At 41.0% G+C, this 25,046-nt stretch overlaps 1 protein-coding gene across 4 annotated transcripts in view; it reads left to right on the forward strand.

Annotated features, from left to right (window-relative positions):
- CDC42BPA (CDC42 binding protein kinase alpha) overlaps positions 1-25,046 on the forward strand; it is a 167,352-nt gene that overhangs the window by 115,895 nt on the left and 26,411 nt on the right. For 3 of the 4 annotated variants that reach the window (XM_035111463.2, XM_060272965.1, XM_035111467.2), the window contains 11 exons: positions 10,371-10,490; positions 13,850-13,930; positions 14,643-14,748; positions 15,030-15,166; positions 16,017-16,156; positions 18,321-18,402; positions 19,407-19,623; positions 21,629-21,691; positions 22,316-22,909; positions 24,287-24,384; positions 24,930-25,014. In XM_035111463.2, the coding sequence (XP_034967354.1) occupies positions 10,371-10,490; positions 13,850-13,930; positions 14,643-14,748; positions 15,030-15,166; positions 16,017-16,156; positions 18,321-18,402; positions 19,407-19,623; positions 21,629-21,691; positions 22,316-22,909; positions 24,287-24,384; positions 24,930-25,014 (1,723 nt within the window). The remainder of the gene's footprint in view (positions 1-10,370; positions 10,491-13,849; positions 13,931-14,642; positions 14,749-15,029; positions 15,167-16,016; positions 16,157-18,320; positions 18,403-19,406; positions 19,624-21,628; positions 21,692-22,315; positions 22,910-24,286; positions 24,385-24,929; positions 25,015-25,046) is intronic. The other variant, XM_035111468.2, reaches the window with a different exon arrangement.

Raw genomic sequence — 25,046 nt, forward strand, 5'->3', positions numbered from 1 at the left:
AGAAGACACATTGGCCAAGATCACATGTTATATTCAGCCAAACCATGCTAAGCACAAATAGATCAGCCCTCAAGAGAGAATATCACAGCTGTAATGCTGCTGCATTGCTAAACCATAGTTTTGTATAGCATGTTGTCCCAACCTGAGTTTAGCCCTCTCCAGGCAAGCCATGAGCTGTAACCAAGATTTGTTCTATGGTTTACACATTGTGCTTTATCACTATCGGGTGGATACCTTACTAACATGACCACAGTAATGTACTATAGCTGAAGCAAAGGGGACTGAGGAAAGGCAAGGACCTGGGATCTGAACACAGATGAGATTGTGAATTAGGGTGAAGGTCCCAATTGATTGAGAGGGAGGAGAAGCAAGGGCAAATGGAAGAAAATTTGGAGCTGGAAAAGGAAGTTGTTGCTGTCACTTGCCCAGTCACACAGATGTAGCCTATCTTTATGGCCACAGACATTTTGTTAGTTTGGATAGTAAAATCCTGCCACTAAGAAAATGTGACAATTAATGGCACATTCCACATCTGCATAATTCTCCTAAAGGTACAGCAAACCTAAGGAGTCTATATTGTTGCCCTAACAATCCTGTGTTCCATTGCACTGTCTTTAATGTAATTAAACTACTATGTAATATAGGTGGAATACCCTGTTTCTCATATTTTAAGACATACCCATAAAATAAGCCATAGCAGGATTTCTAAGCATTCAAGGAATATAAGACATACCCCGAAAATAAGACATAGTGATAGGCGCAGCAGCAATGCCAGCCGCGGCAGGAGGAGAAGGAAAAAAATAAGACATCCCTTGAAAATAAGCCATAGTGTGTTTTTTTGAGGAAAAAATAAATATAAGACATGTCTTATAATATGAGAAACACGGTAATAGTCAGTTAACAAAAGCTGTTCAAAAGGTATACTAAAATAAATAAATATGTAAATCATTTGGAATCTTTCTTCACTTGATTTCTCAACAGTATGGCAGTGCTGGTTATTTTCACAAAACAGAAGTTTTCATCTATCTGTTTCTGTTTCTTTACTGCTCTATACGTTAAAATAGGATTCCTTTTCTTCTTCTTCATCCTCATTGATTGATTTTATGGATGACGTAAGTCGAAACAGCAAATTATTCAGTAGAAATCAGATTGATTTGGCAAATTTGAATAGTAATGCAGTCACTTTAACAAGCCGTGCCATCAAGAGCATGAAAATCTACAGAAGGTTTTAGTGCTCCTGATATGTTTAAATCCTGAGTATTTATCAATATAGTTCTTTTTTATTGGCATGAATTTGTGTATGTGTATGTGTCTGTTGCTTTGTTTTGCTATTAAAAGGAGCTGAGATGCCTGCACTCACTCTGCCCTAATATTTTCTACATTGTTAATGATATTGCTTGGTCAGAAGTTGACCTTTAAAATATATTGCTGCAATTTGGTTTTTGGTTTTGGGGTGAGTGTAAGTGTATTATCTTCCTTTGCTTTGTGGCTGTTTTCTTTCCTCTGCTCAGTTTCCTTCCCTTCATATCAGTGATTTCTGCAGACTTTTTGAATTTCAGATGTCAACTAAGCATTATGATTCTTAACACCATCCATTTTTATTTTACTTTTTAATATTGGACATTGACAAAAAAATTAACCTAACTGATTTTATACCAGCTAATGAATGTTTTTCAAATTGACTGCATTATTTTATGACAAGGATTTTTGTAGTGGATCAATAAATTACAGACTAGGAATATTGTCTTAGAATATACATAGCTCACTCTTTTTATAAAATTGCCTGTTTGTTCATTAAACTGCAATCCCAGCTACTTTTAAAATGCATTAAATGCAACCATGTGGTAGAAAAAATATTCTTACCACTGAATATGGGAGTCCATAGAGAATGGTGACATAATGAGGGTGCAGTGAATACTCATATTCTGATAAAAAAATGTTTCACAAGTATACATCCAGTTATGGTGTGAGTAGTACTGTGCTCTAGTGCTTGTGATGTCATCATTGTGCTTGTGATTTTCACCATTGAAGTATTTGACAGCTATTTGAGTTAACAAGGGGCAAAAAGGAATTTGTCTTTTAAAATAGACTTGAGAGTTCAGCAGTGCACTTTTCTGCCCTATTTAAAGATTTAGGGTTTTATCCAACTATGTCATACTTAGAGAAGACCTGTGGAAATCAGTGGACATCAGTTAATCCACCTAACTTAGGTGCATTGATTTGATTTCCCTGGATCAACTCTTGACTTAGTTGGATACAAACCTTAGATTGGATTTTTATATTCAGTACCTTTCAAAGGCACTCTGATTCAACAGTGCTTAGAGGATTGCAAGCTATATAAAGTAGACCTTTTGTGTAAAAATGATAGATAAGTTCTAGATACAAAACAGAACTTCCAAACCTATATTTTACATGAGTGTAAGAAAGGTTTTTGTTTTCTGTTGCTTACCATTTGTTTCTTAATGGTATACATGTTCCCCATCTGCAACATTAGAACTAGCACATCCTTTTATCTAAAATCCTTTTTTTAAAAAAAATGATCTTTTTAGTGTAGCATAACTCCACTCCCACCTCACTCCAAATCAAAGATCCTACTTGCCTTCATTGCTTGTTTAATTGATTTCAAATATAATAACAGCATTGTGCATATATTTGCACATATTTACATAACAATAGTTCTACGTTCACTGTAGCTTAACTAATTTGCCAAGCACACTAATGAAATCTACCACACAACTCAAGTTTTCAGAAGATTGTAGCTGCTGAAGAGTTAGCTAATGGAGATATTGGCCCTGTTAACACATCACGCTAAGCCAAACCATAGCATAACATGAACAAACAAGTATGTGGAAAGGAGATCACGGCTGTTTTCACCTCCTCAGGTATTTTGTTGCTGCGATTCTCTAAGCTAAGCTGCGATTTGGCTTAGCATGCTTGTGATTTAGCTCTCTCCTGGCAAATGATGAGCTGCAACCAAGGTTTGTCCTGCACCTTTTACTCATTTGTGCTAAGCTATGGTTTGGCTCAGAGTTATGTGCAAACAAGGGCACTGACTAGCAGGATGTGTTCTTTCCTTCATATGCATGCTGTGATCATAAAGTGGAAATTAATTTGTGCTTATTTCAAGAATTGGGGTGCATTGTCTGCTTTTATTAAGAGTATCTTGGTAGTAAATACATTTAAGGTGGCTGTAGATGAATGGTCAGTGGATTTGTGCATAATGGTAATGCTAGGCTTCTACCCGCTTCAGACAAACTGCTTACTGTGAAGGAGAAGCCTCCACATACTGAGATTTAAAACAGCCCCTTTATGAATAATAGAATTCTCGTCTCCTGACTGTTACGGGCTCCCCCAGATCACAGACCCCTTCTTCCAAGTCAGTCTCTAACCTCACTTCTCCCAGTGTCCACTCAACAGTACCCAGCCACCACCCCTCAGTGTCCAGCCAGTCCCTGGCAATGGCCAACTGTAGCCAAGCTAACTCCATCTGGGTAAAGTCACCACAGCTATTGAAAGGCGCTTCAAGCCACAGAGGTCACTTTACCTGATTCTTTTGAGGGAGCACCGCCCCATCTTTGCAACCTTTGCATTTGTTCTGTTACACACAATACACAAGTAATTTATATACTTAAACAAAACTATGAACAATTGCAGCTTACTTTAATTAGGCTAACAAGGAAGCATATAATTTTTCTATTTTTACTAGGGAAAGATATGTGTCTAGGTTCGCAGCTGCACTTAACAGTAGACTGCAGATGGAAGGAGAACAAATATCCCACTGTGAAAATGAGTCATTGGTGCTGTTGCATTACATTTTGTCTCCTTCCAGAGGTAGCTCACTGAAGACCTGCTGCACAGTTAGCCCATCTTCTTCAAGAACATTCTAAGTTATGCTTTACTTCAAATAAACATTTTCCACCGTTGTAGCTTTCTGAAAATACTAAGTGACCCTGTCTATTCCCAGTTATAAAGAATGTTGTGCTGTACGAATTTAGATTTCCCCCTCCTCCCCTCCACCACAAGGTGCAGGAGGTTAAGGTGGTGTAATATGAAGAAGGGGCTAGAATGATTCGATTATTTCCAAAATTAGAACTTGATTTCTTGAGGACCTTGCTATTACATTCTCCATACCTCCCATATCATTCATGACCAGGAGTAGGTTTCTTGATTATCACAAGTTCACTAAGTTTGCTTTTTCAAAAGATGTGCATTTTGTCATTACAGTATTCCATAATTCAATACAATAAAATACAATAAAATTGGTTCAGTGCAGTTCAATGCAAGTATCAAAATATTTAGAATTGGAAAGATTCCTCCCAAATGATTCCCCTTTCCTAGCCAGATACTCACCAACTCAGCCCCAATAGTTCCTGGGTCTATCAATATGTCCATGCACACATATACGGTCATATAGAACCATCATCCTTCACTCTTGCCCTACAAATATATCACAGTAAGCAGAAGTCCTCAGACTGCTGATTTCATACTTTGGATACAGGCAGGTCAAATTCATTTAAGAAGAAAAAAAGGAGGCCAGGAAGGTGTGCAGCAATCGTTGAAGACTGTCCTTGGAATGACAGTTAATAGAGGAGTCCTGGGGTGTCTTGAGCTGAGATCCCTTCATTAGAAAGGGAAATTCGAACTAGCATAGATTTTTTTTATAAATTTAAGATGCTTTCCGTCATGTTCTATAAGAAAGAATAGTAGGGCAAGAAACGTAAAGTGTTTCTCAATCATCAGTAGGTTTATGATCATAATACAAAGTTTATGCTCCTATAGTAAAACTTCCAGCTTATCCTTAACATTGTTAAGCAGTGCTAATTTTTAACAGTAGCTGTGTTCACTTTGCACCAACCACTCCAAAATGATTCTATTAACAAGAATAGCAGATACAGTTAAGTTGCCATCTGTTATAGGTTTTTAAAAATGTATTCGAAATGCCCTCTCTTTAAAAAACAAACAAAAAACTGTTGAAAGCAAAGTTCATAAATCCACCTGATTCGAAAATGCACCTTCTTGGGGGGCTGGGTCTGCTTCTTTTGAGACAATGCCTGGCTTTCCTCCTCCTTTGACACCTCGGACTGTGCCATGGGGCTCCCTCTTTCTACCACCATTGAAGGGGCCTCCCTGGCATTCAGTGGTCCCGCCTCCTCCCTCTGAGCCAAGGTGGAGGGAGCCTGCAAAACTTTGAGGAAGATTTTCAACAGAAGGGCCCAGCTCCAAGTTGGGTGCTTGAGTGGGAGAGCTCTGATTCATGGCCTCTTCCTTGCACTCACGGTCCTCACCAGAGTCCTCAGGGTGGGCCATGACACTTAGCTTCATGGCTTAACAGGAATTTTAACCTCTGACTCTCCTGCCCTACACCATCCTGACTCTTGGTAGCAATATAATATTTGAAAAAAGATTATTTTATTTTTATTTTTTATCATTAGACTATTGAAATGTTGAAATGTTTTTATGGTTCAGTTTTCAGTTAGTTCCCCATATTACCTTTCTTTGCAAAGAATTGCTGCCTTGTCGTCCATAGGTGAGGAGCATAACCTGAGGAATGCAGAGCTGCTTCCCAGTAATTGCATATATCCTTGTGCATCCATCTTTCCTTCTTGATCAAGTTAAAATATGAAAGCTTAGTGAAGAAGTTGGAAGGAACTGAAGTATTACCAGAGCCTTCCTTCCTACTTTACCAGTACCTTATGGCACATTTTGTGGGGAAAAAGAAGGGGCAGAGTAGTTTGTATGCCAGCAGCCCTACCATTTACACACTCAGCTTAGGAGACCCCTAAATACAGTCATTTGTCAAAAAACTTTCATTACTGGTAAGTAACAGTATTCCTAGTGTTCCTGAAATGATTTCTTCTCACGTGGAGTCAAATCATGCTCAGTCATTTCTATAGCCTTGCAGATGTAGTCTTGCCACAATGAACTTTCTATATAGCATCTAGGTCAAGCCTACACAACTGCCAAATGTAACCTATTAAGCTATATATCACCGGCCACTGAGTAAACCTGGAAGGCCTTAAACTGCAAAACTGTGGGATTGCCAAGACATAGCAAGCCACAATGTATAGTTAATTTAGCAGGTCACAAATTATTCAAGCCTATGCCGAATGACCTTTTTATCAGTCTGAGTTGAAAGACTTTGAGCATTTCTAAGTATTTGAGCACTTATTAGGAAAGGTTCATAGCTGCATTTTAAGCAGAACACTTTCGGCGCTCACATGGAGATCAGGATTTGCTTGGGGGAGAAGTTCTCCCGCTGACAGTTGTTGTTTAGTCGTTTAGTTGTGTCCGACTCTTCGTGACCCCATGGACCACAGCACGCCAGGCACTCCTGTCTTCCACTGCCTCCTGCAGTTTGGTCAAACTCATGTTCGTAGCTTCGAGAACACTGTCCAACCATCTCGTCCTCTGTCGTCCTGCTGACAGTAGTGGAGAGGAATTGCATCAGAAAGGGGTTAAATTGCTTTTCTCTGCCTGATAAAAACCTGATAATTATCACTCTTCCCCAGCTGATGTTATTCACTTTTTTTAAAAACAACAACAACAACATGCTAAATACAAAGATGCATTTAACTAACTTTCTGTTTATTTTGGCCCTTAAAATAATTGTGAGAGAAGTAGCTGTTACGAACATGCAAGTTTGAAAAAATGTTCTCCTGTGTCTGGTTTCCTTTAAAAAAAGAATTCCCTGTTATATGTCTCTGTCTTCACAATTCAAAATATTGTACTTATTACTGTATGTGTTTTGTGATAGAAATTTGGATTTGGATTATGTGCCTTTCTGTTTCGTTCTGTTAACAGTCTCCTCCTTTCTCTGTTAAAGCGCTCTCCTTCCTGTATTCCAGCTCACAAAGGCAGACGTGTAAGAGGATGTCTTGCTGTGTGTGGCCTTTTAGTTTTGCCCACGATGCACATGCTTTTTCCTTTGTTTAATGTAGACCATTTTTGTTGATGCTGTTTATGCCTTGCATATTTATCTTGCTGCTTGTCTTGTGCTACTGCTGCTCTTATACTTTCCTTGCATTCAATACTGTTTAAGTAAAAGTTCTGGAGAATGTGTGTGGCGTTTTCATTTTTTAATATTGCACTCTTGGCATTCGAATGTCACAGAAACAAAAGATGACGGTAAACTGAAGTTGTTAATACTAATTAGGTTGCAGTGCATGATTATAAACAGAATTAAAACCCACTTCTTCGTCTGCCCTGCTTCCTGTAGGAAACACCGGTAGCAAGACAAGATAATACGCAAGTTTTTGTTGTGGTAGATTAATTTTTTTAATAAGGAGACACTGAACTTAAAATCAGTAATCAATTTCAGTTATCCTTACTATTGCTGTGATTCTGTCCTAAACACAATGGGCCCTACCTGGGAGCAAGCAGAACGGTGCCTCACCCAGCTTATTGTCAAGAATACTAATGGTGTTGTCAGTTCTAGTTGTTTGTTTATTGGGCAGAAAAAACAACCGTGACCTAGTCTAGAAGCCAATTCACACAACCTAACATTCCTGCATTGCACAGGGTGTGTATGTGTGCTAGAGGGCCCTTTGGATCCCTTTCCACTCTACCATTCTATTATTTGAACAGGTGACGAGCACTATGCAACTTGAGAAAACTGATAATTGGATAGGCAGTGTGTGTTCTCAGTACAGGACACTGCACACACCTACATCAGGTCCCTCTTTGATGAGGGACTTCTTCACCCAGTAGCCTTTTGCTCTCGGATTAGGGTATATCAGTGCATGAATGGCTGAAGGCTAATTATTAGATCTATGAGTGTAGTGGTACTTTCTGGACTGTGTTGTAAGCTCTGGTTTTTTGAACAATGTACATAGAAGGTGCAAGCAGCATGTGCAAACCAGTCTTTTGCATTTCCCTTGTCCTTTGTGTTCCTATTTGGGAGAAGGAATGAAGGAAAGCACCAATTTTTTGGGGGGGGGGACTTAGATATGTGCACATCCTCTGATTATATTTCCTCCATGCTGACACATAGATAAGGCATATGATATTGTGAGGCAGGCTTCCCCGGGAACCAGTGCTTTCAACTTTCCCCTTTTTTGCAGGAAATTCCCTTATTCGGCGCCCTTACTTTCATATCTGAGAGTTGACAGCACAATAGGATTTCCTTATCTTCAAATCCGGGGGTTGACACTATGCCGGGAACAATGTCAGGCACAGCCCTCAGAGGAGATGGGAAGAGCTTTTACAATGCCTCCTATAGATGGGAAGAGCTTTTACAATGCCTCCTATAGATGTCCAGTATTTACAAGCAATATTTTCAAAAAATGTAGAAATCAATCCTTTTTTAATACTGTAATCTATATATATCAACTAAAGAAAATATAATTCCTGATATGCAGAGAGGTATGCATTTTTTTAAAAAATGCTGAGCATAGAAAAGAATTTCTGCCGCTGATTGCTGCACTGCTTGAAACAGTCTTGTTTAGCATTTGGTTGCTTATAGTATTAACAACTTGTAGTTCCCATCTTTCTTAAAATAACTGAACAGCGCTTTGTGTCACAGTTTCTGCTTTGCCCAGTGTAAACACATGTAAGAAAAGAAAAGGCACATGTAAGAAATCAGTCATTAAGATTGCCTATGCACTGTTATTTACTAATACCTTTAAGGAGCAAATTTATAGGGAAGCTTTTAATGTTTGATGCACTATTGTATCTTAATATTTTGTTGGAAGCTGCCTAGAGTGGCTGGGAAAACCCAGCCAGATGGGCAGGGTATAAATAATAAGTTGTTGTTGTTGTTGTTGTTGTTGTTGTTGTTATATACAGCCCAGTAATTAAAATAGTAGTAATTAAAATAGTTAAATTTTTGTGCTCTCTGAGACAACACATTCTCCCAACAGTTTGGTAAAACACAATAGTGAATTGCATTACAAACAAAAATATTCTAAGCTGTTGGGTTTATTTGAAGCAACTAGATTATTTTTGCAGAAAAAATGTAATATTTGGACTGACCTCTATGCTATGAGGAGGGGGATAGCAGGGCGGGGCAGGTTGGGGGAGCTGGTAACTAATGAGAAAGTTGTAAAGGTAAAGGTACCCCTGACAGTTAGGTCCAGTCGTGGACAACTTTGGGGTTGCACGCTCCTCTTGCTCTATAGGCTGAGGGTGCCGGCGTTTGTCCGCAGACAGTTTTTCCAGGTCATGTGACCAGCATGACTAAGCTGCTTCTGGCAAACCAGAGCAGCGCACGGAAACACCATTTACCTTCCTGCTGGAGTGGTACCTATTTATCTGCTTGCACTTGATGTGCTTTCGAACTGCTAGGTTGGCAGGAGCAGGGACCGAGCAACAGGAGCTCACCCCATCGCAGGGATTCGAACTGCCAACCTCCCAATTGGCAAGCCCTAGGCTCTGTTGTTTAGACCACAGTGCCACCCGTGTCCCGTATGAGAAAGTTGTAGTTCAACTAAATAAAGGAATTAGATTTTTAATTAAAACTGTATTCCCTCAAATATATGTTCAAGGAAGCAAAGCCATGTCTAGTATAGCAGTATGAGAAAATATGTAGACTTAGCCCATTGTGTTTAATACAATCTTTAACATGAATATGGACAGAACAAGATGAAATCAAATATTGCATAACACCTAAGCCATCAAACAATTTCTAATTACAATAACAGAAGTAATTTAAATTAGAAAATGTAGATCAAGGCTTCACTGCAGAACAGAATCTTTTTCTATTATTTTGCTTCTGATATTCACCCTTTACGAGATTCTTTTATTAGGCAAAATATATTCTAGCTTCTTTTGCTTAGTGTTGAAAACTTCAGACTACTACAAATTAAACAAAAACGTATAACTCATTGTTTATAGTATGCTTGTACAAAATAATTTCATATGTCATGGTGGGAAATTTCTTGTTAATAATCATCATAATGTATTCTTATGCTTAATTCATTGGTATGGTTCCTTAACGATCAAGATTTAAATTAACAGTGGGGAAGCACCTTAACATATTTTTTTGCTATCCATTGCAATTCATAAAAGAACCCTAATCTCAGGGGTTTTAAATTAAAGAATAAGACAGTCTCAGTGACTCACAGGGATTATTACAGGCTTAATTTTATGTAAATTGATTATCCTATCCAGCTGCCAACAAATGTGGGCTTTACTGATCCCTGCACAAGCCAGATAAACTGATGTTATGCTGCCATTGCAGGCAGGTAACCTAGCTCAAACATTTACAATTTGAGTGGCAAATTATTATTTATTCCTTTTAAAAAAATTTGCACCTGATTTGCATTTCTATGTTTTTGAGAAAATTAGTGCATAATTAAAAAGTGGCTTTTAATTTTCTTCCCCTTCCTCTTCCCTTCCTTTTGCTTGTTTCTTTTCCTTGGTTGTTTCTCTAGATTGATTCTGTTGAAAATTTTACCTTATCTAATACGCCTTCGCGGGATGAAGATATCAAGTGTCACCTTCATTCAAGATCTAGGTCCCCTTCCACAGCTAGTGACATTGAACCAATTGAGGTACTCTCTCATTTGCTTAAGATTCATCTGTCCCACCCCACAGTGTCAGATAGGTTCCGAATGAATTAGGAGGCAAAATAGCCCTGAATAGTGTTTGATTTGAATTAGACTTAAAAACTAGGTATATCCAAGAACCAGTTCACATGCATTTGTTTAAATGTGGGTACTGTACGAATGCAACACACACTTGTACACTGTACAAAACACAATAATTAGGCTGTGAGGGTTGGATCCAGATCCCTGTTGAATATACACTTCCTGGCAAGCCTGGGTTTGTAGCCATCTTAATAATGTGTGAAATTGCCCTAAGAAAGCAAGTAGCAGGTGGGAAATGGTACCCTGTTTCTCATATTTTAAGACATACTCATAAAATAATCCATAGCAGGATTTTTAAGCATTCAAGGAATATAAGCCATACCCCGAAAATAAGACATAGTGATAGGCGCAGCAGCAATACTGGCCGCGGCAGGAGGAGGAGGAAAAAAATAAGACATCCCTTGAAAATAAGCCATAGTGTGTTTTTTTGAGGGGAAAAATAAATATAAGACGTGTCTTATAATATGAGAAACACGGTACCAGCGAAGTTTGGTAAGGTGGAGTGCTCTCGCTGCTTCCTTTCAGATATTCAACTGCATCTAGGATTGAGTGCTGCTTTGTTCATTTTGCATCTATTTGCTGCTGCTTCCATTTTTTTTCCTGGGCTGCTGAACCTTGCCAAATAATCTTTGCAACATTTTCTTGGGATGTTCCTTTTGGGTCCCATCTGAACCCATTATATTACATTATTCCTCTGGAAACCTACAACCATGTTCTACACTTAGGCCAGGATCCAAAGACCCATGGAGGTTTTCTAACCATAAGCAGACTCCTATGCTATGTGGCAAAAGTATTTTTGAAACTTATAGACATTTTGAAAAGAATTCATGATACAGCATAGTTGCATGGAGATGGTGTCCGGTTTAAAAGGAAAGGAAATTTTTTGTGGGTTGCTCAAACCCCTTCCATGAGTCGAAGTGGCGGTTTACTAGCCTTATATTCCTGGACTATGTTTCTGTTTTGGTTGAAATTACTTGGGGTTTTAATGTTCATACAACGTCTCTGACAGATACTCTTGCTATTCCAAAAAATGAAATAAAATCATTCTTCCTTGCATTTTTTTGAATTTCAAATGGCACTAAACCTTTCAAATAAGGGAGGGATTGCTGAGGTGTGGCCTTCCAAATGTTGCTGAACTGCAGCTCCTGTCATCCCTGAACATTGCCTATGCTGGTTGGAGCAGATGGGAGTTGGTAGTCCAACAACATCTGGAGGGCCACACAGCCCCTGAAATTAGGAGTTCCGTTCCCCCCCCCCATTCTTAACTGCAAACTTAAGCAGGGTTATAGAGAAGTTCAGTGGAACTTACTCCCAGGTAAGTGTCCATACCAATGCGGACACAATCCCCCTTTTGTTACAAACTGATTGGATGCTGTCAAACTACCATTAAGATTGCTTAACCAGTTTATAAAAAGTACTAGTATCATTAAGCCCGTTAAATTAACGGGTGCTAGAACATATGTGGTTTCTAAGCCAATCTATTCCCCAGCGTGGGCTTGAGTTACTTGTAACATGCTGTTCACTACTTCAATGCGAGAGTATTTTTAACGGAGCAGTGCTGAAGCCCATCGAAAAGAGAATGGGGAGGGAAACTGCCCACCCACCAACAGCTCAGCCCAACCTCCCACTGGGCTTGTCTACACAACCTCGGCTCTTCTGAAGCCGGGACCGGGAGAGGAGAGCGCCTAACCCGCGCAACTGGCTCACCCGTGTAGAGGGGCAGGCACTCGGTGCCACCACCACCGGCAGCAAACCCAACTCCTACACTGGCATAAGTCACACGAGGAAACCGGCTCAGCTCCCGGTACAGGGCGCTGAGAGAACCTGACCCCACTAGAGGCTAGAAGGAGAGAAGAAGAGGTGTTCTTCCAGGGCAAATAGAGGCGCTTACCCAGCGCCCTTCCCCTTCCCCCGTCCCTCCCCTGCTCCGCAGCCCCACTGCCTCTTCCGCTCGCTCCGCTCTGGAAGCCATCGCCCTGGAAGCCCCGAGAAGTTTCCCCGAAACAGCCCAAGAGACACTCGTCTTGGTACAGCAGGGTGGCTCCCTTTCCAGGATGGCCACAGCGCACGGGCGGCGCCGACAGCGATTGGCCGGGCGGGGAGAGGGGGCGGGGACAGAGCCGGGCCTCTGCTCGCGGTTCCCCCTGGAAAGCCCTGCTGGGAAGGCGCAGCCAAAGGGGTAGAGGCCTCTCTTGCCCCTGATCCTGCTGCTCCTTTTTTTTACAGGCAGGCGACTAAATTTAAAGATACATGCGAAGGGGAGGCTTGTGTTCATCACAGCTGAGGGATCGACGGCGCTGTTTCTGATCCCTGTGAGACGCGCAGGACACCCCCTGGGCGCTCGAGCGAGATATATCCAAGTGTCTCTGCGCTCCAAGTCCCAACGGCTGTCCTTGGGGCACATGCGCAGTAGCGCAGACACAGGGACACAGGGACTGGACGCAGAGACACAGGGACTTTATTATATAGGATTAGTGCCTCAGCTATGCCACTCATTTGTTGAAATATGCTGCAAAAAACTTCATCTTCCCCACACATAATCTTTTTCTTTTCAAAAGCCATTATCATTAGTCACACTTTGCTAAACTCTTCTGCCACTCCTGTAAGGGCATTTGCGTCAAGATGCTTTAGGTAGATTTTTTGCAATGCAACTGGCCTTCATTTTTTGTTAGTTAACAGTTACATTTCTGGTACAAGTATGAATTCACTATTGATCTCCCTGCATTGACCTCTAACAAACCACATGGATCACAGATATCATATTCTGATAAAATGAGACTTTTTCTCTTTTTTTTGGTGTGCATCAAAGAGAATAATTCCCAAAATTGCTTTATGGATGCAAAATATCACAGCTGTCCCAAATCATAGGACGCTAGCATACTGGAATTAATGTTATTGATTTACAAAACCAAAGGAAAGTAAGATTATACATTTTTGTTGTTGCTGTAGGGTGGAAGTTTTACATTCATGAATTATCTTTGCTAATCACTGAGCATTGGGAGTTTATCCATTGAAACACATCATTAAGTAAAATGCATTTGTCAATTGTCAGCATAGCTATCCTCAAGGTTGTAAAGGAGAACTTAAAAGATGTTTAAATATTTTGCTAGGTAGCAAGGTGATGAGCATGTTACTTGTACAATCATTCATTTATTTGCCTCTTTTAGTTCTTGTGCTCTTTTTGCTAAAGTTTATGTTTGTGAAAGGCCTTCTAATGGTGAGCTTTTTTCACCTTAAGTAATTCTCAACATATATATGTTCAGGTTTCAGATCATCCTCTGCGTCCGGTTCACACACCAACCATGAGGTCACCATATATTGGTTCAGGACTCTCTGTGCCAAAGGTACCATAAGAAATTCTTGCAACAATTAATAGCAGTATTGTTGTTATTAATCATAATCATAATAACAATCATTCAGAAGTGCAACATTGAAGCCCTTCACATATAGTTTCCTGGGAATGTTTATGAATCATTTGGTTCACAACACAGATGTCATCACTTTAATGTGATGAGGAAAGTGTGTTTATTTATCACCAAATGGTCTTCATAGCTAAGGGAAGCAAAAATTCACAATTTTGGTTCTGTGGAATCTTACCTTAGATATTTGACCATTGAGATTGCAGAGCTGTCTGTCTCTTAACAGAAAATAAATAAACACAGGATGACTCTGTCACCTGTTTCATTTCTGTATATTCATCTGCTTATACAAAAGAGGGTTTTCTTTAAAAAAAATATTTTTGTTAATGCACAGATGTTTAATAGTACTTTACATTTATGATGTTAACTTTGATAGTGTCCTTTTCAAAGAGACAGCTGACATGACTGCTGAGACATGGGTCAGCTTTCTTTAGACTGCCAATTTTATTCTCTGAACAGTAATCAATAATGCTTTGGCTATTTTTAGACATGGGAACAGTCTGGAGTTTTTATTACAAAAAAAAGCACCTGGTTTTTATCAGCACAGCAAACCAGGCCATTAATTTAACACGTAGCATTTGTATTTAAGAGTAATCTTTGGAGAGCAAAGCTTTTTTTGTTTTTATTTATTCCACAGCCAAAGGCCCATCAGTTTGTAGTGAAATCCTTTAATACCCCTACCAAATGCAATCAGTGCACATCTTTGATGGTTGGCTTGATAAGACAGGGCTGTACCTGTGAAGGTAAGATTGACTTACCATCTTATTTAGCAAATTATCACTTCATTGTATTATTCTGTTGATTATTAATTTTTTGGAAGCAAGAACAGTCCAGACCAGTTTGAAAAAGAATATTTACTTGTTTTTGTTTAGTTCTGGAACTGATCCAAACTCAGATATTGCAAAAGTAACTAACAAGATTGACATGAGAAATGTTAATAACTTTCATATGTTACTAGATTAATCTGTTGCATATTCAATAATGAGAAATGCATATTTTGATTGAATTCTATATTTTCTCCCAGTGTGCGGATTTTCATGCCATGTGACCTGTGCAGACAAAGCACCAGCGGTGTGTCCAATTCCACCGGAACAGACAAAGGGTCCTTTGGGTATTGATCCACAGAAAGGCATAGGAACGGCTTATGAAGGCCATGTCCGAGTAAGTATAGGAACACTGAATGTCATGGTCTGATTATAGTTTTCTTACAAAAATTTATAATGCAGCATCGAACAGCTTGGTTTATATTGGAATGATGATCATCTTGGCTTTTCATTTTCTATATAATATTTTTTTTCTGAGTGTGTGAATAAGAAAAGAAGTACTCTGTTCTAAACTTTACCCTCCCCACATTTTTATTGCATATTATTACTTCAAGCTAAGTATAATGTGCACTAAACATTTCTGCAGCTATCCAAATTATAGGAGGCCATATACACAGGAGTGGATTATGCTGGTATAATTTACCCTATTCCAGACTGCTTTCAGGAGCGGGGCTAGTGCCAGCCAAGCCAGGCTGGGCCTGACAGAGAGAAAACAAGCCTTTATAAAAAAGAGTTTGGCACACGACCAGCGAAAAGTGTGGTGTAACTTTCCCTGGGTTTCTAGGTCATGTGACTGAGCTGAAATAAGCTTGCAGTAAGGACATGTTTGCAAAGAGGCCTGCCCTTCTGCATGCAAGCGTGGAGGTTTCCTCAGACTTTTGAATCATGTAAAAAGATGCACACTACAAACCTATTCCAATTTGTCTGTCGTGGTATTTCCCAAGGGAACTGCAGAAGCCGCAGTTCTGAGAAAGGGCAAAGGATCTCTAACAAAAAATTCTCAGCAACCTCATAGAGTTTCTTGTAGAAAGTCACAGTAATTAAACCCATTTGGTTTTGCAATGCAGGCATGCTCTATACATTGAGAATATACAGGGCATTTCTAATAACTAATTAATGGAATGATTTATTTATTTTTACAATTCTTTCTTTACATTTGAATATCAGTTACATTAATTTTGTTACAGGTCCCAAAACCAGCTGGAGTGAAGAAAGGCTGGCAAAGAGCACTGTCTGTTGTCTGTGACTTCAAGCTCTTCCTTTATGATATTGCAGAAGGAAAAGCATCCCAGCCCAGTGTGGTAGTGAGTCAGGTTCTTGATATGAGGTAGGAAGTGTATTTTTTTAATGTAAGAGACTGCAAGTGCTACCAATTATAATTCACACTGTAGAGAATTCAATCTATGGAAGCTTCCACATCTAAGAAATAGAATCATAGAATCATAGAGTTGGAAGAGACCACAAGGGCCATCCAGTCCAACCCCCTGCCAAGCAGGAAACACCATCAAAGCATTATTGACATATGCCTGTCAAGCCTCTGCTTAAAGACCTCCAAAGAAGGAGACTCCACCACACTTCTTGGCAGCAAATTCCACTGTCGAACAGCTCTTACTGTCAGGAAGTTCTTCCTAATGTTTAGGTGGAATCTTCTTTCTTGTAGTTTGAATCCATTGCTCCGTGTCCGCTTCTCTGGAGCAGCAGAAAACAACCTTTCACCCTCCTCTATATGACATCCTTTTATATATTTGAACATGGCTATCATATCACCCCTTAACCTTCTCTTCTCCAGGCTAAACATACCCAGATCCCTAAGCCGTTCCTCATAAGGCATCGTTTCCAGGCCTTTGACCATTTTGGTTGCCCTCTTCTGGACACGTTCCAGCTTGTCAGTATCCTTCTTGAACTGTGGTGCCCAGAACTGGACACAGTACTCCAGGTGAGGTCTGACCAGAACAGAATACAGTGGTACTATTACTTCCCTTGATCTAGATGCTATACTCCTATTGATGCAGCCCAGAATTGCATTGGCTTTTTTAGCTACTGCATCACACTGTTGACTCATGTCAAGTTTGTGGTCTACCAAGACTCCTAGATCCTTTTCACATGTACTGCTCTCAAGCCAGGTGTCTCCCATCCTGTATTTGTGCCTTTCATTTTTTTTGCCCAAGTGTAGTACTTTACATTTCTCCTTGTTAAAATTCATCTTGTTTGCTTTGGCCCAGTTGTCTAATCTGTTAAGGTCATTCTGAAGTGTGATTCTGTCCTCTGGGGTATTTGCCACCCCTCCCAATTTGGTGTCATCTGCAAACTTGCTCAGGATGCCCTCAAACCCATCATCCAAGTCATTGATAAAGATGTTGAATAAGACTGGGCCCAAGACAGAACCCTGTGGCACCCCACTAGTCACTACTCTCCAGGATGAGGAGGAGCCATTGATGAGCACCCTTTGGGTTCGGTCAGTAAGCCAGTTACAAATCCACTGAATGGTAGCATTGTCTAGCCCACATTTTACCAGCTTCTTTACAAGAATATCATGGGGCACCTTGTCAAAGGCCTTGCTGAAATCAAGATAGGCTACATCCACAGCGTTCCCTTCATCTACCAGGCTTGTAATTCTGTCAAAAAATGAGATCAGATTAGTCTAACATTATTTATTTTTCAGAAACCCATGCTGACTTTTAGGGCTCACAGCGTTCCTTTCTAGGTGCTCACAGACCGTTTGCTTAATGATCTGCTCTAGAATCTTTCCTGGTATTGATGTCAGGCTGACTGGGCGGTAATTGTTTGGGTCCTCTCTTTTCCCCTTTTTGAAAATAGGGACAACATTTGCCCTCCTCCAGTCTGCTGGGACTTCGCCTGTTCTCCAGGAATTCTCAAAGATTATTGCCAGTGGTTCTGAAATCACCTCTGCCAGTTCTTTTAATACTCTTGGATGTAGTTCATCTGGCCCTGGAGACTTGAATACATCTAAATTAGCCAAGTATTCTTGTATTACCTCCTTACTTACTCTTCTTCTTCACCAATCCTTTATTAGGCATTACGAATATAGGCCATCATAAAACATCCATATGTAAAATTTAAAAATTTATACAAAAATATGTAAGAAAGAGGATTTTCATTGGAGTTTCTTCCCACTAAATAGTGCCCTTCGCCACTCTAAGAGACACTATTGACAAAACCTATTTTCATTGTGCCATGAGTTACTATCCAAAAAAGCAGATAGCATGCGTTTGCGTAGTTGGGTGTAAAATGGACAGTAGAAAAGAATATATTCTAGAGAAATAACATAAAAATAAAAGAAATGAAACTGGTGATCATTCGCCTCCTAAATGACTTAAGGTTACCTTTTTAAGATAAAAAGCATTTATTTTGTGTTGATATGCACTTCCACTATAATTTGAATAGATACTCTTAAAAAGTTAATTATAAAAGAAGTGCACTTCTTCAGTATGCTGATAAACATTTTTTTTGCACTGTTGTTTTTCAAAAAGGGATGAAGAATTCTCTGTGAGTTCTGTCTTGGCTTCTGATGTGATCCATGCAAATAGAAAAGATATTCCTTGTATCTTTAGAGTAAGTAATACATGTTAAAGTTGAAATCTGTTGCTTATAAGTACAATGGAGCCAATACTGTTGTTTAATTTTTGTTTCCATTACCTTTATTATCAAAAATACCTTTGTCGTTCTTTGTGGTTTCAAGTGCTCCTTGAAATTTCATGTCTTTTTCATCCAAACCCTGGACACTAGGAGGAAGTATGAAAATGTCACAACATACTAATTTTTAATGGTCTGTGAAATGGTACTGCCCCTGAGCTAGTCTGAAGGGAACAAACATTTAACTTAGAATAAATGGAAAGCTTTGCCTGATAGTTATCGGTTGATTTTTTTCAATTAGATTTTTATCCCAGCAAATTTCGCCACTAGAAGCTCAGTACGTTCTCACGGATAGAAGAGAATGAGGGAGGTAATTTTCCTTGCCTTTCCCTTCCCTCTGCTGCCCCAAGCACCACCTTCCACATTATTCCAAAGGATATCCAGACCATACAAAGCAGATTTTTGAGTGGCATAGGGGGCTGCTGGGTTGGGGGGGGGGAGAGAAACAAAAATTGCCTGTCTCATCAGCAAGATGCCTCCACTGTAACAGAAGACTTTCTTAGCAAACAGGACCACTTCCATTCATGGGAGGCAAAATCTGGATTCAATCCATGGTTGTGCCCTTTCCATTTTTGCCTGTGAGATAAGCCAAGTTGAGAGAGGCTAGCTGAGCCAAGAGCAGCCAGTGAGCTTCAACATTACAGTACTTGAGCAGAGATTTGAACTTCCCAAATCAAGTCCACCACTTTATATGCAATCCCACACTAACTCTTGCTAGTTCACCTTGAAATGTGTCTATAATGCTGAGTTTCTCAATTGATTGACTACAAGCAAGGCTCAGATTATGTTCTACAGATCATAAATGTCAAGGCATCTGTTTTTCTACGCTTTGGTTTATTTTGAATATTTATCTCCTTCCTCTCTACCTCATGTGTGCCGTCTTTTACATTGCACAAAAACACACACATCTTTAACTTTTCCAGGTTACAGCTTCCCAGCTATCAGCATGCAGTAACAAGTGTTCAATCCTGATCCTAGCTGACAGCGAGAATGAAAAGAGCAAGTGGGTAGGAGTCCTAAATGAACTGCACAGGATTTTAAAGAAGAACAAGCTCAAAGATCGCTCAGTCTATGTTCCCAAAGAGGCCTATGACAGCACCTTGCCCCTCATTAAAACCACCCAGGCGGCAGCAATCATAGGTATGTGCTTGATAACCCCACAATAATACTTGACTCTATCTTAATGGAAGTTGGCTGGGTGCTTCCCCCTCCCTTTTCTTTTTTGCTATGCCAACTACCGTAGTGCAGCAGAGTAGGCCCAGTACCAGATTCCTCTGCAGAAAATGGTCTGGCTTAGGATCCAATGGATAAATCCCCACTCCCTCAAAATTGCCTGTTTCATGGCGCACTACCAGCAATACTTTCTCGCCTGCCTGTTCTTTCAGTGGGCACAAATCCCACCCTGTAGAGCACGGGTGTCAAACACAAGGCCCGGGGGCCTAATCCGGCCCGCCAGACCTCGTCATGTGGCCCGCGTAGCCGCCGCCGACATTATCCACTGACAGTAGTTCTGGAGCCTGCGATTGGCCGAGGGTCAAAACTGGGGGTGGGGCTACAGGCGGAGGCCGGGGCGCTGGAGCCGCGCTGACGGCCTTGGCCAGGGAATTTCAATTTCGAATGAGGCTGAGGCAGCCAGACGGGGAAGTGAGATGCAGGAGGAGGAGGAAGCCCGCCGAGGAGGTAGGAAAGCCCTACAGGCGCCGCCGGCAAAGTTGGTGCCGGGACGGAGCAGCGCTGGATTTTTTTTTGGCGGGCTTTGCTGTTGTCTCCGAGAGCGAGTGAGGCGGCACTGGGGAGCCGCCGCCCGCCGCTTCCCTTCCTCTCCTCAGCTGCATCCGGGAGGTGGGCGAGCGAGCGGGCGAAAGGGACGCGGAGTGAGCCTGAGGGGGAAGTAGGCGAAGCGCAACAGCCGCTCTCTTGATGGAGCCGGGTTTCTCTTCCCTCTTCCCCCGTTTTCTCCTCATAGACACTCGGGAGGGTGCCTGGCTTTTGCTCTGCCCCCCACCCCCGAGCCGCCCTTTGGCTTCTCAGTTCCGGCGGAGCTGCTCCCCGGGGGGCGGCCGGGAGGGAGGCAGCGACGACGGTACGGGTTCCTGCTCTTCCCGCTCTGCCGCCGCCTCCTCTCAGCCCCTCGTGATGTAGGGCTCCAGATGGAGTCGCCTCGCGGTTTGAGTAGGTGGGAGGGAGGGAAATTTGGGGGGGGGAGGTTTTCAAGCCTCCTCTGCCTGCAGTCCCGGTAGGGAGAGGCGGCGGCGAAAACGACAACAGCGTGGGTGGGGGGAAGAGCATCTCTGAGGCGAAGATGCACGTCCGCTGGGGCTGCTGCCGCCTTCCTCCTCGGGAAATCCTCTGCCCTCCCTCAGCGTGAGGGGAAGGGACTCTGGTGCTGAGGAGGGAGGATGCAAAAGCAAAGCAGGGAGTTGGCGCTGCACCGCATGTTACTGCCCCTCTCCAAAGCATGGGGTGGGTTGCAGCGTGTGGCATCCTGCCTAGCAGGGTTTGGGTGTGCGCAGGGCGGGAGAGGGAAGCCCTCTTTCCATCTGCAGGTTTTTAATCCCAGCAGTGGCTTTCTCCTTCCTGCCGAAGGTTTAGTTGAGCCCCCCCCCCCCCGGAAGCTGTCGATCCCCACCTTTTGTTCAAATTTCCCTCGTTTACATCCCCTCCCACACACGCGCCACGACGCAGGAATGTGATCCGCGTGGGGGCGGGAATGAGCTTACATTATTACAAAAAACAGTAATAATTGAATGCAGTGACAATAATTTATGATAATAAAGAGTGGACACATAGTCCTACAGACACAACCGGCCCTTTGAGGGTGACCAAACTGCTGATGCGGCCCCCAATGAATTTGAGTTTGACACCCCTGCTGTAGAGGGACACCTGCACTTAATTCTAACCCTCTATAGCAGTACTGCTGTGGGTTCTAAGTCTGCTTACAGTGTTTCTATTACACTCAGGAAATTGGGGGAAATGTTGTTTTTAATTCTTAAAAGTGATATATGGAAGTGAATGGTAAGTATTCTTTTCTAATCATTAGCCTGTTGATCTGCTATCTGATTATCATTTGTCTTTCTTATTAGCCATGTGCCTCCAATTGGATTTCCTCCCCACCCACCCTCTTCTTTTCTTTTAACTGCTGCAGATCACGAAAGAATAGCTTTGGGCAATGAAGAAGGGTTATTTGTGGTTCATGTCACCAAGGATGGTAAGGGAACATGGCTTTTGTTTGAAATGTCGGGGGTTGAAATAATAAACTGCACATTTTGTTCTGTCAGCTCCTTCTAGTGCCGTCTTTGATTGTGAAGTTGGCAAGTCAAACTGTTCTCAGTTCCTTCTGCCTACCAAGAAAGCCTTTCAATCTGTGCTGTGTTGGCGGACTGGAACCCAGACTCAATAACTACTTCGTGAATTGGGATAAATAAGATTAATGTTCTCCATGGCTACCTGCAAATGCCAGGGATGAAGCTTCACCCCATGAGTCCTCAGAACCCTAGCATCTCTCTGCATCATAGGTTCTGGCCCATGACAAGATTACCCATGAGGGAATGCAGGCTCTCAACTTAAAAAAGAAAAAGATTCCCTATGGCTTGATTATGGCAAGTGAGGGATAACATATCCCAGCAATAAGGACTGAAGCAGAAAATTATTGTTAAAGCCATAAGAAATAAGTTGTAAGAAAAAGGTAGCTGAAAGATGAGACTATGGTGGCTTGAGAAAAACGCCGTGTCTGTCTTCATTAGTTCATATTGGGGCTTTAGCACAAGATAAAATTTCAAAGGAAGAACTGCTTGTTTGCATGGGTACTAACCTAAGTGTTTAATTTTTGCAGAGATCATTCGTGTCGGTGACAATAAGAAAGTGCATCAGATTGAGCTCATCCCAAATGAGCAGCTAATTGCAGTGATCTCAGGACGAAACCGTCATGTACGGCTATTCCCTATGACAGCCCTGGATGGACGAGAGACTGATTTTTATAAACTGGCAGAGACTAAAGGTTGCCAGACGATAGTTTCTGGGCAAGTGCGCCATGGAGCCCTTACCTGCCTGTGTGTAGCAATGAAAAGACAGGTCCTCTGCTATGAACTAAATCACAGCAAGACACGTCACAAAAAGATTAAAGAGATCCAAGTGGCTGGGAATGTCCAGTGGATGGCAATCTTTAGTGAGCGGCTCTGTGTGGGCTACCAGTCAGGATTCTTAAAATACCCTTTGCATGGAGAAGGAAACCCACATAGTTTGCTTCACCCAGATGATCACACACTGTCGTTCATTGCACAGCAACCAACTGATGCCATCTGTGCAGTTGAGATCTCAAATAAGGAATACCTGCTGTGTTTTAGCAGCGTGGGGGTTTATGTGGACTGCCAAGGCCGAAGATCAAGGCAACAGGAACTGATGTGGCCTGCAACTCCTTCCTCTTCCTGTAAGTTCCTCTCATTATGTTAGTTCACAATAGCCTCATTTCTTCTCCTGGTTTGAGAGAACACATGCAACATTGGGATAATATTCAGGTAGTTACTCCCTTCTTTTTCTGTAAGATGGCATCATCAACAGGCTACATGGGGACACGATGCACAAAAGACATTTGTAAGAAAGAGCTTTTTAAAATAATGCCATGTTGTCATAAACAAGACACAGATGTACACATTATTCCTTACCATTCTCTCCCTCCGACTATGGATTCTCTCTCCATTTTCTGTTCATCGTTAATTGTAGTTTAACTCTGGGTTGCGTTCAATTTGGTTATACTTAGAGTAGATCCAGTGAAATTAATAAACACGGCTAAGTTAGGAACAATATTTTTTGTGGGTCCACTTTAAGTAGATTTAGTTGAATGCCACTCGCAGTGTTTCATTTAGCAGGCCATGGTTAGCAGTTGTCCTCCAAACCAGAGTCAGAAACCCACTTCAGATTATGTTTTTTGATTCTGCATTGGAAGGCAAGTGCCACACCTGGCCAGATCATTGAATCCTAGAATCATAGAGTTGGAAGGGACCACGAGGGTCATCTAGTCCAACCCACATCCCTGAGATTAAGAGTCTCATGGCAGAATACGGCTGTGTGTTGCTTCTAGAACTATGTATTTTGGATAAGTAGTCCTGTTCATAGCACTGGCTTGTAGTTGTCATGACTAAAGATTAATAGTAATAAGCAAATGGCACCATACACATAAAACAGTCCGTCCCCCCCTGGTATTAGGCATACTTTACTGCTAGGCAAGAGCATCCACTACCATGAGCACTGTTTCTCACCAGTGGTATACCAAGGTTAATGGGAACCTTAACAACTGTGGGTCCCATGACATTATACAGTTCATTTTTTACACCTGGAAAGTATATTCACAGACCCAGATTTTAAAATACACTTGTAATATTTGTTGCAAGACCCTGCTTTCTAAAATTACCCACTCTTCACCCTAAGGTTCCAGGGTGAGTTACTACAATTTAAAAATATATTAAAGTTTGAAACAACCTGCAGTCACAGAATTAAGGTGGGTCCTCCCCACCTGAGGCAAAGTGACCACTTCAAAATGCTATCAATAGCTGGAAAATTGAGATCCATATTAAACCAGAAGGAATGTGATTTAGTAAATATTATATTGCTTTCCAGTAATAATCAAAGATCCTTTTGTTCACAATCAAAAATAAAATAAATCTTACCATTTTCTACACAATCATTAGAAGGATAATAAAGAAAGGATTACTGTTAAGCTGTCTACAGAGTCTGTATATTGAGAAGTGACTCTCTTCTAACCTTCAACACAATCTGTTACTCAGACTTGTATTTTACTTCTCCCCAGGTTACAATGCCCCATACCTCTCAGTATACAGTGAAAATGCCGTTGATATATTTGATGTGAACTCCATGGAATGGATTCAGACTATCCCCCTCAAGAAGGTAAATAGCAAATGATACTGAAGATCAAACCATTTCATAGGATAGATTCCAACAAGAGTAAAGAATGTTTCAACCTGTTAGCATATTCAATCAAATGCAACTTATAAAAGAATTCCCTATCTGTGTTTATCATTTTGTTATGCAATACAATTCCTCCTCCCCCTGAAATTCTCATACACCAGTATTTTTTAAAATTATTATATTGAGAATTATTGCATGATCACATGTAATGATCATTGTGTTTTTAATTTCTTTCTTTTTTTATTCGTACTGCATCATTTCCTATATTGAAAAAAATGCTTGCAAACTTCTGTTTAATATTATGAACAAATGAAAATAAAAATATATATACAATATCTCAGATCTTAGGTAAAATGACTCCAGGTTTTTGGCAAAGGTTTTAACACTGATTCACTAATCAGTTTCAGATTTTGTTTTTTAAAGACTGTTGTTAATTATTGTTCTGCATCATTAGCCTTTGAGTTTGAGAAATATTTTTCTAAAGCCAATTTTTACTAAGCTACTCATAACCCATGTGCTTTCAGGTACGTCCTTTGAACACTGAAGGATCGCTGAATGTCCTTGGACTAGAAACAGTGAGGTTAATATATTTCAAAAACAAGATGGCAGGTGGGTGAAAGAAGATTCCTTGCTACATTAAT

The sequence above is a fragment of the Zootoca vivipara genome, chromosome 3, assembly GCF_963506605.1.
Source record: "Zootoca vivipara chromosome 3, rZooViv1.1, whole genome shotgun sequence".
NCBI lineage: Eukaryota > Metazoa > Chordata > Lepidosauria > Squamata > Lacertidae > Zootoca > Zootoca vivipara.